This window comes from Microcaecilia unicolor, chromosome 8, assembly GCF_901765095.1.
Source record: "Microcaecilia unicolor chromosome 8, aMicUni1.1, whole genome shotgun sequence".
Taxonomy (NCBI): Eukaryota; Metazoa; Chordata; class Amphibia; order Gymnophiona; family Siphonopidae; genus Microcaecilia; species Microcaecilia unicolor.
The window spans coordinates 64,411,896-64,432,125 of record NC_044038.1 but is presented as its reverse complement, the minus strand read 5'-3'; the positions used below and the strand labels follow the sequence as shown (position 1 = coordinate 64,432,125).

The 20,230-nt window shown below is 46.7% G+C and overlaps 1 protein-coding gene across 3 annotated transcripts in view; it reads right to left on the bottom strand.

Moving 5' to 3' along the window:
- DNAJA3 (DnaJ heat shock protein family (Hsp40) member A3) overlaps window positions 1-20,230 on the bottom strand; it is a 197,092-nt gene that overhangs the window by 82,027 nt on the left and 94,835 nt on the right. For all 3 annotated transcript variants that reach the window (XM_030212294.1, XM_030212295.1, XM_030212296.1), the window contains exon 9: window positions 17,350-17,465. In XM_030212294.1, coding sequence (XP_030068154.1) covers window positions 17,350-17,465 — 116 coding nt within the window. The remainder of the gene's footprint in view (window positions 1-17,349; window positions 17,466-20,230) is intronic.

The window sequence follows — 20,230 nt, the reverse complement described above, 5'->3', positions numbered from 1 at the left end:
TGACTGAACGTGCAAAAATCAGAAGATTTATCACCCTCTGACTTCATAAAGTGGAACTGGAGGGGGACCTTCCTTTACAATGGGCACCCTGTTCCTTTAAATATCTGGGTATTCTTTATTGGTCACAACTACTGACCTATATCATCTCAATGTGACAAACCTACTATATCTACAGAGCAACAATTAACTGATTGGGAAGATCTACCTATATCGTTAGCAGGGAGAATTAATTTAATTTGCACGATCACCTTCCCTAGATGGCTCTATCTGCTGCAACATCAACTCACTGTTCTTGAAATTTTGATGAGCAAGGTGAAAACCTAAACTTAAGTTCACTTTCCTTTTGGGTAGTTGGAGATAGGGTGGGCTGGGCTTAACTAATCCTCGACTATATAATTATGCATGCTTACTGAGACATTAGGAATTGGCTTTTGGGTGGATCACGTTATACCCTGCTGGACTTGAGGGGTCCTTTTATGCTCCTTACAATTTTTTTTTTTTTTTTTTTGCTTTTATAAACCCCAGTTAGGAAATTGCTCTATAAGGTTGGCCACAGTGTTCTTTTGTGTCCTTTGAGATACGCATGGACATTTTTAATTCAACAACTGAGAGGGGTGCTCTACCACTACTGATTTACTCTCCATTAGGGGCAATATCAATTTTGCACCAGGGCTTGATAATACAGCCTTTGTGGTTTGGGAGCAGTTGGGGATTATGATGTTTATATATAACATATTCTGTATGAGGATGAATCATTACTCGCTTTTACAGACTTACAACGGCGTATAGGAGAGCGTTGGGGCAATAAGTTTGCTTACAGTCCATTAAGATACTATGTAAGCTCCCTAGATCTTAGTTCACTAGCCCTCCATGTGGGAACAACATTCAGGGCCTTTTTCAACAATGTATCAGAAAGGAAGCTCACTATCTCGGATATTCATAAAGCTCTTTCTCTACAGCACAGATGGAAAAGGGACCTTGGTCGCAGATTAGGTAACTGGGTGATGATTAACAATATTAAAGGTGTCCCTGAGCTTCTCTCTAATGCAGACCTCAGGGAATGTTATTTTTGTTCATGTCACAGGGCTTACTTTACCAAAATGCAGCTGTATAAAGTAGGTAGAATACAATCCTCTGGTGTGCAGTAAATGTTTAAGTTCAGACAATACTCTCTTAAATTCGTTTTAGGCATGTACAAGAATTGGTAATTTTTGGACTGCCGTTGTCCGCTACATTTCCATTCTCACAGGTTGTGCTCTCTCTAATTCACCTGAACATTTGGTGCTAAACAAAACTGGGGTGGGTAGGAGTAACTCAAAAGGAGACACCCTTTTAATTCAAAAGTTGTGTTTAGTTGATAGGAAATGTATTTTGCAGTCATGGACGTCCTCAGACCCTCATGTTTATTGGAGGTGGAGGAATCAAGTTCATCAACTTCTAGTCTGGGATCAAGTGGCTTTCCCAGAAGGAAAAAAAATGATTTTTGATGATTTGTAATAGTTTCATTCAACACATGACACCTCAGGAGAGAAGCCTTGTTTTCAACTTGTTATGATCTAATTGGATTTGTGTTTAGGAGTATCCTACTGTTTGCTTTAGTCTTCTTACCTCTATTTGTATCTTCACTATTTTATTGCTCCGGTGATAGTTGTTTCATTGTTCTCAGTCTTTTTACTTGGGGGACTCCGGTAGGGAGGGGAAGGGAGTTTCATTGTTTGGCTTTGCACTATCTTCTTTTGGTATTAGATTTGATATGTTTGGATTTGTGCTAGTTCATGTTGCAGAAAGTACCTGCAAATGGATTGGGGGACATTTTATTTGGAAAACCTTGAATGACATGGATAATTCTATCATCGTATGCCCGTCTATTTATCCGGCTCAATAAAAATGTTTAAACCTAAAAATCTCAAAACAGTTTAAAAGGAAGTCCACCGCCGAAAAAGGCTTTTCCAAATAACAAACCACCAATCTCCAGAAATAATTTACCTTTGGACACTTCCAAAATGCATAAAAAAACGTCCTGATTACATGTTTACCAGAGTGGGCTTGAGTAAGGTGAGAAAATACTTCTTCAAGGAAAGGATGGTGAATTAGTGGTATGGCCTTCTGATGGAGGTAGTGGAAATGAAAACTAACTGAATTCAATAAAGTTTGGGACAAGTACGAAGGATTTCTATGGGACAGGAAGGGATGGTAGATGGCATGGATGGACTGGATATAGCCACATGGTCTTTATCTGACTTCACTGTATTTATTTATTTTACACACATACACCCTTTTCTGTGGTACAATCATAGCGGTATCCTTCAGGATCAGGCGATCCTCAGGGGGAGGAATGCTGGCTTTGGCCTAACCCCTGGTAAGCCTTTCCTCAGCTGAGAGGTGCCCAGCTCTACCACCGGCTGCCTTTCAGGTGCTGTGAAGGACTTGCAGCTCATCTGCATTTCCTCACAGCTGTATCCGGGGTGACTCCAGTTCCACCCCGATCTTCCCAGGGCCCTCGCTCCCAGTGCACAGAGTTTCCAGGTGCTTTTTGGCTAGGATCAGGCGACCCTCAGGGGGAGGAATGCTGGCTTTGGCCTAACCCCTGGTAAGCCTTTCCTCAGCTGAGAGGTGCCCAGCTCTAACACCGGCTGCCTTTTAGGTGCTATGAAGGACTTGCAGCTCATCTGCATATCCTTACAGCCTTCTCCAGGATGACACGCTGGTCCACTCCGATCCACTCAGGGCCTCCGCTCTTTACATCTAATCTTCTTCCCAGTTGCTAAAGTACCTCAGTCGTTTATGGCCCCTATTCACATTCTTTTCCTAGCCCTGTCCCTTCCTAATCTTTTCCCTCACCCCCTACCTCTCTCCGCTACAGGAACTCACTGCCCATCCATTGACTTCATCACCTCACCTTCTCTCCTACCCTCTTCCTCCATCTTGGCTTTTAATCTCCGTCTCTTTCTTCCCTCCATTTTGCCTTCCCCATTCCACCTAAATACCTCTCGCCTTCATGGCCACACCTCTGCTACTCTCCTCCGCTCTCTTTTACTCCTTCTCTTACTCTCAGCCGGTGACATCAATCCCAATCCTGGCCCCCCTCACCAACTATTATCCCAACTCTACAGATCTCACCGCAACCTCTCTAACCTCATCTCTATTTCTCTACTCCCTTCCTCTTCTCTGCCCTTCTCTTGCGCCCTATGGAATGCCCGCTCTATCTGTAACAAACTCCCCTATATCCAGGACCTCTTTATCTCTCATCACCTCCATCTGCTCGCCATAACAGAGACCTGGCTCTGCCCTGATGACTCTGCTTCAGTCGCAGCCCTCTGCCATGGCGGTTACCTATTTTCACATACTCTTCGCCCTGCTGGTCGCGGGGGCGGTGTTGGATTACTTCTCTCTCCCTCCTCCAGATTTCAACCCCTTCTTCCACCTCAATCTCACTGTTTTTCCTCCTTTGAAGTCCACTCTATCCGCCTTTTCTCTCCTCTGCCTCTTCGAATAGCGGTCATTTATCGTCCCCTGATAAGTCCCTTTCATCCTTTCTCAGTGACTTTGATGCCTGGCTTGCCTTCTTCCATGATCCTTCCTCCCCTCTCTCATCCTTGGTGACTTTAATATTCCTGCTAATGATCCTTCCAACTCTTATATTTCCAAGTTACTCGCTTTAACGTCCTCCTGTAATCTCCAACTATGCTCCACTTCCCCTACTCATCAAAATGGTCACTGTCTTGATCTCATCTCCTCCAAATGTTCACCCTCTAGTTTCCTTGCCTCTGATCTTCCCCTCTCTGATCACCATCTTATAACTTTCACACTTAAATCTCCTCCCTCCCAGTCCCGTCTTATCTTATCTAATTTATCTAGGAATCTTCACGATATTGACCCTTCATCTCTATCCTCCCATGTTTCAAACCTCCTCTCTACTGTGGCACCATCCACGTCTGTCAACGAGGCTGTTTCTTCTTACAACAATACTCTATCCTCTGCCTTAGACACTCTTGCACCTTTGATGACCCGCCCTATATGGCATACAAAACCCCAACCTTGGCTGACTTCTAATATCCGCTACCTACATTCCTGTACCCGCTCCGCCGAACGCCTCTGGTGGAAATCTCGGGCCCTTGCTGATTTCTTACACTTTAAATTCATGCTGACCTCCTTCCAATCTGCTCTTCTACGTGCCAAACAGGATTATTATATTCAACTGACCAACTCTCTTGGCTCTAACCCTCGACTTCTCTTCACCACATTGAACTCTCTTCTCAAGGTGCCCCAACTCCCCCTTCATTATCTCCTCAGACCCTTGCCGAATTCTTTCACAACAAGGTTCAAAAGATAAACCTTGCTTTCTCTACCTCACCACCTCTCCCTCCACTAGTCCGTTCCCCTCTCTCTCCTTCCCCTCATTCCCTTTCCTCCTTTCCTGAAGTTACTATTGAGGAAACTACACTTCTCCTTTCTTCCTCAAAATGTACCACCTGTTCCTCTGATCCCATTCCCACCCACCTTCTTAATGCCATCTCTCCTGCTCTTATTCCTTTTATCTGTCACATTCTCAACCTCTCACTTTCCACTGCGACTGTCCCTGCTGCCTTTAAACATGCTGTGGTCACACCTCTCCTTAAGAAGCCTTCACTCGACCCTACTTGTCCCTCTAATTACCGACCCATCTCCCTCCTTCCTTTTCTCTCCAAATTACTTGAGCATGCTGTTCACCACCGCTGCCTTGATTTTCTCTCCTCACATGCTATTCTTGACCCACTACAATCTGGTTTTCGTCCTCTCCACTCAACCGAAACTGCGCTTACTAAAGTCTCCAATGACCTATTACTGGCTAAATCCAGAGGTCAATATTCCATCCTCATTCTTCTTGATCTTTCCGCTGCTTTTGACACTGTTGATCACAGCATACTTCTCGATACCCTGTCCTCACTTGGATTCCAGGGCTCTGTCCTTTCCTGGTTCTCTTCTTACTTCTCCCTCCGCACCTTTAGTGTTCACTCTGGTGGATCCTCTTCTACTGCTATCCCTCTGCCTGTCGGCGTACCTCAGGGTTCTGTTCTTGGTCCCCTCCTCTTTTCTATCTACACTTCTTCCCTTGGTTCTAATGAACCATCTCATCCCATGGCTTTTCCTACCATCTCTATGCTGATGACTCCCAAATCTACCTTTCTAACCCTGAAATCTCACCTTGCATCCAAACCAAAGTTTCAGCGTGCTTGTCTGACATTGCTGTCTGGATGTCTCAACACCACCCGAAATTAAATATGACCAAAACCGAGCTTCTCATTTTCCCCCCCAAACCCACCTCCCCGCTCCCCCCGTTTTCTATTTCTGTTGATGGCTCTCTCATTCTTTTTTATAGGACATTCTTGACACGTTTACATGTTTTTCATGTTGATCATCAGTTTTATTTTTTAATACGTAGTTGTAATATCATATTGGATCACATTTTATTTTTATATATTCAAATCCTGTGTTTTATCGCGGTCAGCTCTAACTAGCAGTGAATTAAGCGCCCTAATCTTTTGACCACTTCTCTGAGCAGTGTAGTTGCTCTTATCGGTTTATACTATTAAGTGCCGACCCTAGCTGTATGCGACATATCACCTTAGCAACGGCATTTTTTGCTTTTTTTGCTTACTGGGGAAGTGATGTCATTTTCGCTTCCGGTATAAATCTCTCCACCACGGGCTTTTTTACGTTTTGCCAATAGTTGCGTATTACAAAGCAGCACAGCGCATTCTTGTATACGGTGAGTACTTTCATTTGTTTCCCCTTGTTTAGTCAGCTTGCATTATGTCTTCACACAAACCAGTGCTGATTTTGTGAAGACACAAAGTTTTGTATTGGGCCTTTACACAAACAAGCGCTGTTTCCAGAACTCAGCATTTTTCTTTTGGCGCTCTCATGGCTCGATCACTTCTTAGTGTCGACAGCCATGCTGTCTGTTGCAGTAGCTCATAGTGTGCTCCATATCTACATTTCTTTAATTGTCCTAATCCTTTTTATTTTTTTCGTTTTAAATCTGCCTCGTCTTTTATCCATACCGAGGGGAGTGACGTCATCATCACTTCTGGCACAGCGCTATGTTTTTAGATGCCGAGACCTCTTTTTACTTTTGTTTTGAATCACTCGCGATTACGGAATCGTTTAATGTAACTCAGGTGTTCTTATATGTACCAGTACTTTTTTCAGCATTTTGTGGGGTTCATTATTTAACCGTACATCCGCAAGTGTTTATGTACATGTCATATAGGCGATGTTCCTTTACGTCACGTTTCATTCTCTTGCAGTTTAAGGCGTGACTTTATAGGTCCTTTTTAGTATATGCTACACATTTTATTTTTATTTTCTTCTTTATATTTTATCACTACTTCAAGTGCCACTTATTGTTGTTCTACTATTACAAGGGCAGTATTTGGTATTTTTTCTGAGTTTTTTCTGTGTTTTATTTTCTTTCTTTAGGCATTTATATAGCCTTTGGCATTTGCTGGATTATTTGGCGTTCTGCTACAGTCTGGCCTTATTCTTATTCTCATTTTTCAAAGTATTTTCCATTATTCATTCATTTTTATTCCTACACACGTGTTCATCATTTTCCATTACCTTATGTATAATCTTTTTTGAGATCCCTGTTCATACTTCTGTGCCCTGCTTTTATTTTATTCTGTTATATATGATTGTATGTACAGTATGTATTTATTTATTTCATTGCTTTACATATTTATTATAGATATCGCTTTTAGCAGTTTTAGTGCTATTTTTTTCATCTTACCTACAAGGCACTTTTTTCTACAGATAACACTAGGTATGTTCTCTATTTTGATATCATATATTGTTGTGCATTATATTTTATTCCCTGTCCTCATTATCTCTATGTGGATAATTTTATTCCTCATTGATTTAAATTCATATATTTACATTCCTATCATTTTTATTATACACACTTTTCATTTTTCATTTCTGATGTTTTAATGGTTTGAATATGTATAAAGCGAATGCTACATACCTGTAGAAGGTATTCTCCGAGGACAGCAGGCTGATTGTTCTCACTGATGGGTGACGTCCACGGCAGCCCCTCCAATCGGAAACTTCACTAGCAAAGTCCTTTGCTAGCCCTCGCGCGCCCGCGCGCACCGCGCATGCGCGGCCGTCTTCCCGCCCGAAACCGGCTCGAGCCGGCCAGTCCAGTATGTAGCAAGACAATACACTTCAAGGGAAGACACAACTCCAAAGGGGAGGCGGGCGGGTTTGTGAGAACAATCAGCCTGCTGTCCTCGGAGAATACCTTCTACAGGTATGTAGCATTCGCTTTCTCCGAGGACAAGCAGGCTGCTTGTTCTCACTGATGGGGTATCCCTAGCCCCCAGGCTCACTCAAAACAACAACATTGGTCAATTGGGCCTCGCAACGGCGAGGACATAACTGAGATTGACCTAAAAAATTTACCAACTAACTGAGAGTGTAGCCTGGAACAGAACAAACAGGGCCCTCGGGGGGTGGAGTTGGATCCTAAAGCCCAAACAGGTTCTGAAGAACTGACTGCCCGAACCGACTGTCACGTCGGGTATCCTGCTGCAGGCAGTAATGAGATGTGAATGTGTGGACAGATGACCACGTTGCAGCTTTGCAAATTTCCTCCATGGTGGCTGACTTCAAGTGGGCTACCGACGCTGCCATGGCTCTAACATTATGAGCCGTGACATGACCCTCAAGAGCCAGCCCAGCCTGGGCGTAAGTGAAGGAAATGCAATCTGCTAGCCAATTGGATATGGTGCGTTTCCCTACAGCCACTCCCCTCTTGTTGGGATCAAAAGAAACAAACAATTGGGCGGACTATCTGTGGGGCTGTGTCCGCTCCAGATAGAAGGCCAATGCTCTCTTGCAGTCCAATGTGTGCAGCTGACGTTCAGCAGGGCAGGAATGAGGACGGGGAAAGAATGTTGGCAAGACAATTGACTGGTTCAGATGGAACTCCGACACAACCTTTGGCAGAAACTTAGGGTGAGTGCGGAGGACTACTCTGTTGTGATGAAATTTGGTGTAAGGGGCCTGGGCTACCAGGGCCTGAAGCTCACTGACTCTACGAGCTGAAGTAACTGCCACCAAGAAAATGACCTTCCAGGTCAAGTACTTCGGATGGCAGGAATTCAGTGGCTCGAAAGGAGGTTTCATCAGCTGGGTGAGAACGACATTGAGATCCCATGACACTGTAGGAGGCTTGACAGGGGGCTTTGACAAAAGCAAACCTCTCATGAAGCGAACAACTAAAGGCTGTCCTGAGATCGGCTTACCTTCCACTTGGTAATGGTATGCACTGATTGCACTAAGGTGAACCCTTACGGAGTTGGTCTTCAGACCAGACTCAGACAAGTGGAGAAGGTATTCAAGCAGGGTCTGTGTAGGACAAGAGCGAGGATCTAGGGCCTTGCTGTCACACCAGACGGCAAACCTCCTCCAATGAAAGAAGTAACTTCTCTTAGTGGAGTCTTTCCTGGAAGCAAGCAAGATGCGGGAGACACCCTCTGGCAGACCCAAAGAGGCAAAGTCTACGCCCTCAACATCCAGGCCGTGAGAGCCAGGGACTGGAGGTTGGGATGCAGAAGAGCCCCTTCGTCCTGCGTGATGAGGGTCGGAAAACACTCCAATCTCCACGGTTCTTCGGAGGATAACTCCAGAAGAAGAGGGAACCAGATCTGACGCGGCCAAAAGGGAGCAATCAGAATCATGGTGCCTCGGTCTTGCTTGAGTTTCAACAAAGTCTTCCCCACCAGAGGAATGGGAGGATAAGCATACAGCAGACCTTCCCCCCAATCCAGGAGGAAGGCATCCGACGCCAGTCTGCCGTGGGCCTGAAGCCTGGAACAGAACTGAGGGACCTTGTGGTTCACTTGAGATGCGAAGAGATCCACCAGGGGGGTGCCCCACGCCTGGAAGATCTGTCGCACCACACGGGAATTGAGCGACCACTCGTGAGGTTGCATAATCCTGCTCAACCTGTCGGCCAGACTGTTGTTTACGCCTGCCAGATATGTGGCTTGGAGCACCATGCCTTGACGGCGAGCCCAGAGCCACATGCTGACGGCTTCCTGACACAGGGGGCGAGATCCGGTGCCCCCCTGCTTGTTGACATAGTACATGGCAACCTGATTGTCTGTCTGAATTTGGATAATTTGGTGGGACAGCCGATCTCTGAAAGCCTTCAGAGCGTTCCAGATCGCTCGCAACTCCAGAAGATTGATCTGTAGATCGCTTTCTTGGAGGGACCACCTTCCTTGGGTGTGAAGCCCATCGACATGAGCTCCCCATCCCAGGAGAGACGCATCCGTGGTCAGCACTTTTTGAGGCTGAGGAATTTGGAAGGGACGTCCCAGAGTCAAATTGGAGCAAATCGTCCACCAATACAGGGATTCGAGAAAACTCGTGGACAGGTGGATCACGTCCTCTAGACCCCCGGCGGCCTGATACCACTGGGAGGCTAGGGTCCATTGAGCAGATCTCATGTGAAGGCGGGCCATGGGAGTCACATGAACTGTGGAAGCCATGTGGCCCAGCAATCTCAACATCTGCCGAGCTGTGATCTGCTGGGACGCTCGCACCCGCGAGACGAGGGACAACAAGTTGTTGGCCCTCGCCTCTGGGAGATAGGCGCGAGCCGTCCGAGAATCCAGCAGGGCTCCGATGAATTCGAGTTTCTGCACTGGGAGAAGATGGGACTTTGGGTAATTTATCACAAACCCCAGTAGCTCCAGGAGGCGAATAGTCATCTGCATGGACTGCAGGGCTCCTGCCTCGGATGTGTTCTTCACCAGCCAATCGTCGAGATATGGGAACACGTGCACCCCCAGCCTGCGAAGCGCCGCTGCTACCACAGCTAGGCACTTTGTGAACACCCTGGGCGCAGAGGCGAGCCCAAAGGGTAGCACACAGTACTGGAAGTGGCGTGTGCCCAGCTGAAATCGCAGATACTGTCTGTGAGCTGGCAGTATCGGGATGTGTGTGTAGGCATCCTTCAAGTCCAGAGAGCATAGCCAATCGTTTTGCTGAATCATGGGGAGAAGGGTGCCCAGGGAAAGCATCCTGAACTTTTCTTTTACGAGATATTTGTTCAGGGCCCTTAGGTCTAGGATGGGACGCATCCCCCCTGTTTTCTTTTCCACAAGGAAGTACCTGGAATAGAACCCCAGCCCTTCTTGCCCGGATGGCACGGGCTCGACCGCATTGGCGCTGAGAAGGGCGGAGAGTTCCTCTGCAAGTACCTGCTTGTGCTGGAAGCTGTAGGACTGAGCTCCCGGTGGACAATTTGGAGGTTGTGAGGCCAAATTGAGGGTGTATCCTTGCCGGACTATTTGGAGAACCCACTGATCGGAGGTTATGAGAGGCCACCTTTGGTGAAAAGCTTTCAACCTCCCTCCGACAGGCAGGTCGCCCGGCACTGACACTTGGATGTCGGCTATGCTCTGCTGGAGCCAGTCAAAAGCTCGCCCCTTGCTTTTGCTGGGGAGCCGCGGGGCCTTGCTGATTCGCACGCTGCTGACGAGAGCGAGCGCGCTGGGGCTTAGCCTGGGCCGCAGGCTGTCGGGAAGGAGGATTGTACCTACGCTTGCCAGAAGTATAGGGAACAGTCTTCCTTCCCCCGAAAAATCGTCTACCTGTAGAGGTAGAAGCTGAAGGCTGCCGGCGGGCGAACTTGTCGAATGCGGTGTCCCGCTGGTGGAGAGACTCTACCACCTGCTCGACTTTTTCGCCAAAAATGTTATCCGCACGGCAAGGCGAGTCCGCAATCCGCTGCTGGATTCTATTCTCCAGGTCGGCGGCACGCAGCCATGAGAGCCTGCGCATCACCACACCTTGAGCAGCGGCCCTGGACGCAACATCAAAAGTGTCATAAACTCCTCTGGCCAGGAATTTTCTGCACGCCTTCAGCTGCCTGACCACCTCCTGAAAAGGCTTGGCTTGCTCAGGGGGAAGAGCATCAACCAAGCCCGCCAACTGCCGCACATTATTCCGCATGTGTATGCTCGTGTAGAGCTGGTAAGACTGGATCTTGGACACGAGCATAGAGGAATGGTAGGCCTTCCTCCCAAAGGAGTCTAAGGTTCTAGCGTCCTTGCCCGGGGGCGCCGAAGCATGTTCCCTAGAACTCTTAGCCTTCTTTAGGGCCAAATCCACAACTCCAGAGTCATGAGGCAACTGAGTGCGCATCAGCTCTGGGTCCCCATGGATCCGGTACTGGGACTCGATCTTCTTGGGAATGTGGGGATTAGTTAATGGCTTGGTCCAGTTCGCAAGCAATGTCTTCTTCAGGACATGGTGCAAGGGAACAGTGGACGCTTCCTTAGGTGGAGAAGGATAGTCCAGGAGCTCAAACATTTCAGCCCTGGGCTCGTCCTCCACAACCACCGGGAAGGGGATGGCCGTAGACATCTCCCGGACAAAGGAGGCAAAAGACAGACTCTCGGGAGGAGAAAGCTGTCCCTCAGGAGAGGGAGTGGGATCAGACGGAAGACCCTCAGACTCCTCGTCAGAGAAATATCTGGGATCCTCCTCCTCCTCCCACGAGGCCTCACCCTCGGTGTCAGACACAAGTTCACGGACCTGTGTCTGCAACCTCGCCCTGCTCGACTCCGTGGAACCCCGTCCACGATGGGGGCGTCGAGAGGTAGACTCCCTCGCCCGCATCGGCGAAGCTCCCTCCGCCGACGTAGTCGGGGAGCCTTCCTGGGAGGTGGCCGCGGTCGTCGGGGACCTCAACCTGGGCGATGGGCCAGCCGGCGCCACGCTCGACGGTACCGGTGGCGCAAGCACCGCCGGTACCGGAGGGGTAGGGCGCAACAGCTCTCCCAGAATCTCTGGGAGAACGGCCCGGAGGCTCTCGTTTAGAGCGGCTGCAGAGAAAGGCTGAGAGGTCGATGCAGGCGTCGACGTCAGTACCTGTTCCGGGCGTGGAGGCTGTTCCGGGCTGTCCAGAGCGGAGCGCATCGACACCTCCTGAACAGAGGGTGAGCGGTCCTCTCGGTGCCGATGCCTGCTGGGTGCCGAATCCCTCGGCGACCCAGAGCTCTCGGTGCCGACACGGGGAGGAGACCGGTGTCGATGCTTCTTCGATTTCTTCCGAAGCATGTCACCGGAGCTCCCCGGCACCGACGAGGAGGACGTCGAATCCATCCGTCGCTTCCTCGGGGCCGAGACTGAAGAAGGTCGATCTCGGGGGGGCTGTACCGCAGGAGCCCTCAGGGTAGGCGGAGACCCACCCGAGGGCTCACCGCCACCAGCAGGGGAATGGACAGCCCTCACCTGCACTCCACCCGATGCACCACCGTCCGACGACATCAGCAGACGAGGTCCTGGTACCACCGACGTCGATGCAGCTATCCGATGTCTCGGCGCCGATGCAGAGGCCCGATGCCTCGATGCACTCGATGCAGGGGCGGCCGAGGAAGATGGTCTGGACGCTGACGACGTCGATGCACTCGAAGATCCCGGTGCCGATGCCGACGAAGAGCCCGAGAACAACACGTTCCACTGGGCTAGTCTCGCTACCTGAGTCCGCCTTTGAAGCAGGGAACACAGACTGCAGTTCTGAGGGCGGTGCTCGGCCCCCAGACACTGAAGACACGACGAGTGTCGATCAGTGAGCGAGATAACCCGGGCGCACTGGGTGCACTTCTTGAAGCCGCTGGAAGGCTTCGATGTCATGGGCGGAAAAATCACGCCGGCGAAATCAAAAGCCGAAATGGCGAAATTTGAAGCACCAAATTTAGAGGGAGAAAAAAATCTCGACCGAGGCCGAAAAGAGGCCTACCCCGACGACGAAAGAAAACTTACCGGGGCAAAAAAGCTGGAAGTACGGGGAGGATTTACACGAAACCCGGCGGGGGGTTTCCGGAGCACTTCCCGACTAGGACAAAGCTTTCCCGAAGGAAAAAAACACGTTCAAAACAAATTGGACGCGCGAGGTCGACTTTCCGGGGCTCGACACGGCGAAAACACGACCGTACCGAGTGCGGACAAAAGAAGACTGGACTGGCCGGCTCGAGCCGGTTTCGGGCGGGAAGACGGCCGCGCATGCGCGGTGCGCGCGGGCGCGCGAGGGCTAGCAAAGGACTTTGCTAGTGAAGTTTCCGATTGGAGGGGCTGCCGTGGACGTCACCCATCAGTGAGAACAAGCAGCCTGCTTGTCCTCGGAGAAAAAATGTTATTTGTATGTTCATGTTTCTTTATTTATGTTTTTAATTGCATTTGTATTTTTATGCATTTCTATGTATATTATTTTATAGACCCCTGACGCAGGCCTCACGGCCGAAACACGTCACGTGTCGGGTCAATTCTGCTACTGTTAATAAAGACCTTGTTCAGGAAGACACTCATTGTGAGAGGACTTTTTTTGGATCCACTGTGTGTTTTGCCTATCGTTGGTTTTCCTGTGGAGAGCTCACCTTCTGTGGGTGTGTGTTTCTTTCTTTACAACATCCGTAAAATCCGCCCCTTTCTTTCCGAGCACTCTACCAAAATCCTTATCCACACCCTTGTCACCTTTCGTTTAGACTACTACAATCTGCTTCTTGCTGGCCTCCCACTTAGTCACCTCTCCCCTCTCCAGTCGGTTCAAAACTCTGCTGCCCGTCTCGTCTTCCGCCAGGGTCGCTTTACTCATACGACCCCTCTCCTCAAGTCTCTTCACTGGCTCCCTATCCGTTTTCGCATCCTGTTCAAACTTCTTCTACTAACCTATAAATGTACTCACTCTGCTGCTCCCCAGTATCTCTCCACACTCGTCCTTCTCTACACCCCTTCCCGTGCACTCCGCTCCATGGATAAATCCTTCTTATCTGTTCCCTTCTCCACTACTGCCAACTCCAGACTTCGCGCCTTCTGTCTCGCTGCACCCTACGCCTGGAATAAACTTCCTGAGCCCCTACGTCTTGCCCCATCCTTGGCCACCTTTAAATCTAGACTGAAAGCCCACCTCTTTAACATTGCTTTTGACTCGTAACAACTTGTAACCACTCGCCTCCACCTACCCTCCTCTCTTCCTTCCCGTCAACATTAATTGATTTGATTACTTTATTTTTTGTCTATTAGATTGTAAACTCTTTGAGCAGGGACTGTCTTTCTTCTATGTTTGTGCAGCGCTGCTTACGCCTTGTAGCGCTATAGAAATGCTAAATAGTAGTAGTAGTAGTAACTTCTGAACTGTCTTAGTATCCTGCCATTTATTCCATCTATTCCCATGGCTTTGTTCACTTTCAGCCCTACAACTTCTTCACAAACACACTTTCTGTGAAAACTGCTACGTCTTTCATTTTGATATGTACTTTTCTTGGCTATCCATGGCCCCTCTCCAGGTTTTTCTTCAGTGAATACTGAATAGAAGTATTTAACATTTCTGCTTTTCTCTTCAGCATTCTCCATGTATCCAGTCATCATCACCATTCCACTTATGGCCTTCCTCATTCCTGGACATACCTGAAGAAAGTCTTGTCACTTCATTTTACATCTTTGGCCATTGTTTCTTCTGCCCTTGCTCTTCCTGTCTTGATTCACTTTTTGTCTTAGCTTTACCCAATATTCTATTCTATAATCTTCCTTTTATTATCCTTTCTACTTTGTCAATATCAGCTTTTAAAACCTTAATTTGTCAGCCACCTCCCTGAAAAACCATGAAGGTTTCATTTTCCTTTATTTAGCTTCTTATCCATTGCTTTTTTTTTTATAGCTTTCAATTTGGGCCATAGTCCTTCCACTTCTCATTTCCTCCCATCCTGCTAGCTACTCTTTCAGGTATTGTCTCATTCTGTTGAAGTCAGAATTTGAAGTCCAATACTTTGAGCTCGATGCATCTAGACACTGGTTTGGTTTTTAAAATCAAACCATACCATATGATGATCACTGCTACTCAAGTGGTCCCCTCTCTGGACACTATACACACTCTGGCCAATATTCAGTGCTATTCAACCGACCAGGAACAGCTTTTTGGTTGCCTGTCTCCAGCTTCATCTGTAACACCTGGGCCCTGCAGCAGTCCGGAATGGGGATCAGTTTGCTGGACTTCCGTCGGTCATCTCTGTCTCCCTTTCTTTTTTCCCTTCCTTCCCTGTTTTCCCACTCTAATTCACTAAAATGTAACTGCACTGTATTTGTTTTTATTTATTTTTAATAAGTTCATTGTAAGCCGCTTTGGGGCCGCAACACTGTGGCAAAAGGCGGGGTATAAATGTACTGAAATAAATAAATAAATAAATAAATATTCAGTGCTGGCCAGTTAAGTTTGAGCTGGTCAAAAAAAAAAAAAAGGATATTCAATGCCGGTCACTGGAAATAGCATGGCAATGAACATCTGGGTGCAGCTATACAGCCTCCCGCGATATGAATATCAGGCATACTCTCCATTTGTTGCCACTAGACACAGCAACACCCCTTCTTCTCCTGAGTTCAATCACCATTTGCCTGAATAGAGATCCTTGAAAGGCATCCAAGATCCCTCTGCATTATGACTCTGCAGATGGGATGCTCCAGTCTGCATCCGGTAGGCTGAAATCACCTAGCAACAGCACCTCCTGCTCACACCCACTTTATGGACATCTATGTCTAGCTCCTCCAAGTGAAATGGAGGTCTACAGACAGCATCCATGTGCATTTAAGTACCATCTTCTCTTTCCAAGACAGCCTACAGTGCTTTCTCTTTTCCCCTGAAATCACTGGGAACCTTTCACTAACAAATTAATTGGGAAATGAATGGAATGCCTTTTCACCATATTATTCCCTTTCCCATCCACCACAGCCACAATCCTTCAGTCGACATGTGGACAATTCTCCCCTCAGAAATCCAAAACAAAAATGTGCTCCTAAGCTAGACAGTAGATTTTATTAAGTTTCCACAGCTGTCATCATGATTGTTGCAGTTGTCTGGATCTTGCTGCCTCTGTGTAAGTGGAACCAACATTTCAGCCAAGCCACAGCACGATGGCTGAAATGTCAGCTCTACTTAACTCAGACGTGGCAAGATCCAGACAACCACAACAACCAAACAGAAGACATCACCATTATGCAACAGATAGCACACCCTCCCAAGGAAGTACACATACAAACATATTTATTGCTTTTATAGAACCCCCAAGGCCCAGCATTAGAAGTAGGTGCTAGGAACTTGCACTGTGCTGTTACTAGTCTAATTGTGCTGGCTCTCTCTACACTTTAAAGACATTTTCTATGCTGTCCAGCTCTCCTAACTCAGACAATTTAAATAAAATGGCATCCCTAGATATTTATGTACTTAGTAGTAGTACTTTACAGCACTATGGGTTCTTTCTAGACAGCAGAGCATAAAAAGCAGAAATCTCATGAACAGCAGAAAGTATAAAATGGAGGGATTATGAACTTGTATATTCTGCAAAGAAAAAAGAAATCTCTAAGGTAACCAAACATAGCCAGAAAAAGCAGCTTTCTGTAGTTTGAAGGCCTCAAGCTCCCAGGCTGACTTGCAGGTGGCCTCGCTCTGCTCAGCCCTGGATGTAGGATAGGAATATGAAGTGGAGAAGAGAGAACAGGGGGGGGGGGGGGGGGATGGGACTTGATATACTGCCTTTTTGTGGTTTTTGCAACTACATTCAACACTACATGGCCACATTTAAGCTTCAGGCAAAACAAGTGTGAAAAGAAGCACAAATACCTGCAAGTTGGATTCTCTACACAATTTTGAAATCGCACATTATTTGCCCAAAGGTTTATTTAGAAGGGAAAAATTTCCCAGTAGAAAAAGTGTGCAAATACAAACATTTGTAAAATGCATTATGCAACTTTTCTTGCAGGATAGTAGAAGGACAAAGTCCTGAAAATGGACAGGGAAAGCTATTTGCTCAGACGGAAAATCTGAAATGCTCATGAATACTGATATGCCTTAAAATGTTTCTGCTGCTGAGGGCAGGAATGATTCTGTCTATTCTGAAACGTGATATAAATATACATTTTCCATTTAACTTTGAAACCAACCTGCTGACCCAAGACAGACACAATCAATCAACTGAATGCCCTGTAGTTTACCCACATACTGATTTTATGAAGAACAGCAGCCCTTAAAAATAGAAGTCACATCACTTAACCAGATAATTAACATGTGTATGTATGTGGAGAAATATTTGTAGTTTCAATAGCTTGGTCTAGAGTCATGCAAACCAAGAAAGTTGGTACCACTTTTTTTCCCAAGGCTGTTGTCTACTGCCCACCAGACATTCATGAACAAGTAGGAAAAGGTGTCTAATGAGCTGGTGGCCATCATGACATACTACAATCCAAGTTTACACACTAACAAAATATCTATCCTGAAGCTCAAATTCTTTAGTTTGTACTTACTTAGGCACACGGATTTTTATGTGGATATAGTGGTCTCCATAACCATAGCTATTTACTCTAGGGATGCCTTTCCCACTCAAACAAATTCTTTGATCAGACTGAACACCGGGAGGGATCTAAGAACATGAAAGAAAACAGATACAATTGTTAAAATTTAGCAGGACAGTTCTGATGTACAGTGACAGCTGTAAGTCAGTACTGCAGGGTAAGACAAGACAAATGCACTGGCAGAACTTTGTGCATAGGTATGTACTCAGGTGATAATGGCATCTTGTAGAGAATTCTGGTGGAGTAAGCATATTCTAGCCTACAACAATCATACACAACCACCAGAAGAGTCAGTTATGCTGAAATATTACCAACGTGACTGACTACTGTAAGTTTGCATTTCATGATCATTAGAGGAGTAGCCTAATGGTTAGAGCAGAGGCTGAGAATCAAAGAAATCACACTGTTGCTCTTTATGACTTTGAGCGAGTCACTTAACCATCCATTGCCTCAGATATAAACTGTAAGCCCTCCATGGACAAGGAAATTCCTACTGTACATGAATATAATGCGCCTTGAGCTACAACTAAAAGGAGAGAGCTAAAGCTAAATAAATTAATTGGGGTGGGGGACCAGGCACACTGCTATGAAAACCAAGTGACTTAGTGCCTTCTGTCCCATAGTGTAGCTGTACAAATGAAATTCTTATGTTCCTTCGCTATACTAAATAGATGCATTTTAAATATAAAAACAATTTGGATGGGATGACCCAGAGAGGGAGAAGTCTTATTCTCAATACTCTGTAACAATAATTAAGATAACTGTAGTGGATAACTATGTATGTAACAATTTGGAAAGGGAAGGAGGGGGAGATAATGAGAGAATGTACGAGATCTGTTCGGATGGGGAGGGGGAATAATATAATAGGAAGATAACATGGAAGATATGTTTGTATTTGAAATCATCATTTTATGTTACTGCTTATCGATACCACGAATACCAACTTATTGGATGCAAGGGTGGGAGGGGAGGGTGGGAGAAAATGAGAAAAGCAAAGATGGCAGGGGCTATGGATATATTGATATGACAATGATGTGTTATTTATTCAGATAAAAGCCAAGTTTTATGGAAGTGTTAATTTCTCAATAAAACTGTTGAAACAAATATAAAAACAATTACAAATATAGTTAATGTTCATTTGGTATGCTGATTTACTAAGTGTGCATAATTATGAACTGCTTAATAAAGCAATAGGCAAACTACAAATGAAAGAGAAATTAGACCTTACCTGCTAATTTGCTTTCCTTTAATCCCTCCGGACCGGCCCAGGATTGGACTGATGGGTTGTGCACGCCTTCCAGCAAGTGGAGACTGAGAAAAAACTCTGACTCTAGCGAGCCAATAAGAGCCCTGGTCATGTGACCCTAGCCTCAGTATTTGAATAACAAAGTAGAAAAAAGAAAAAGACAGGCTGTGCCCCAAGGAATTCAAGCAACCAGGAAGCACTATTGAAAACGTGCTCAAACAAGGGCTCACCGACAACTCTCACCAGAGCAGCGGTATGGCCCTACCATAATGGCTCACCGAGAACCCTTTCCAGAGTATGGCCTAACTGTAATAGCTCATTGACCACCCTTACTAGAGCAGCGGTATGGCCTTAAGCAGAATATCTGGGGGGTTTTTTCCAACTAGCAAAAAACAGCTCTGCAAACAATTTAACACATCTCTGCAAACAATTGAACATACAAACATAGACAGAAAGATATAACACAGGAGGGGCCTGGGCCGGTCCGGAGGGATTAAAGGAAAGCAAATTAGCAGGTAAGGTCTAATTTCTCCTTCCTTAGCATCCCTCCGGACCGGCCTAGGATTGGACTGATGGGACGTAACAAAGCAGTAGTCCTACGGGAGGGACCCCAACAAACCCGCCGTAAGTACCTGCGAAGCAAAGACCGCCTCCTGCAGACACTGAAAATCAAGTCTGTAATGTTTAGAAAATGAATGGAGAGAGGACCAAGTCGCTGCCTCACAAATCTCCGCTGGCGGTACCAAGGAAGACTCGGCCCAGGATGCTGCTTGCCCTCTAGTCGAATGAGCTTTAACAGATTCCGGGACTGCTTTACCTGCCAAAAGGTAGGCCGACGCTATCAGTTCTTTAATCCACCTTGACAACGTGGGCTTAGAAGCCGCCAACCCCTTACGGTGACCGGCCAACAGCAGAAAAAGACGGTCCGTGCGACAAAAAACCTCAGTAACCGCGAGGTATCATTTAAGCACTCTCTTAACATCCAGAGTATGCAACCGTCTCTGCTCCTGCGTCCCTGAGGCCGATCCCAGAACAGGAAGAAACCCGGACTGGGTCAGATGAAACTGAGATAACACCTTAGGTAAAAAGGAAGGAACAGGATGAAGTACCACTTGCTCCTTAGAAAATTCTAGAAATGGAGATCTACAGGAAAAAGCTTGCAACTCAGAGACCCTCCTAGCTGACTCAATAGCCACCAAAAACACTGTCTTAAGCGTCAAATCCTTCAAAGAACATGCTTGTAATGGTTCAAATGGTGATTTTGTTAGACTTGAAAGCACCAAATTAAGATCCCAAGATGGAAAGACTGATCGTACTGGAGGGCGAAGAAGGCTGACTCCCTTCAAAAAACGGGCCACATCAGAAAGACTGGCCAAAGATTTACCCCGAATTCGACCTCTGAAACAGGAAAGAGCTGCCGCTTGCACCTTAAGAGAAGAAAGAGACAGCCCCTTATCAAAACCTCGCTGTAGAAAATCTAACATCTGAGGCACGGATGCCCAAAAAGGAAGAATGCCAGCCTCTGCACACCAAGCCTCAAAAATGCTCCAAGTGCGAATATAGTTTAGAGAAGTGGAGCGCTGACGA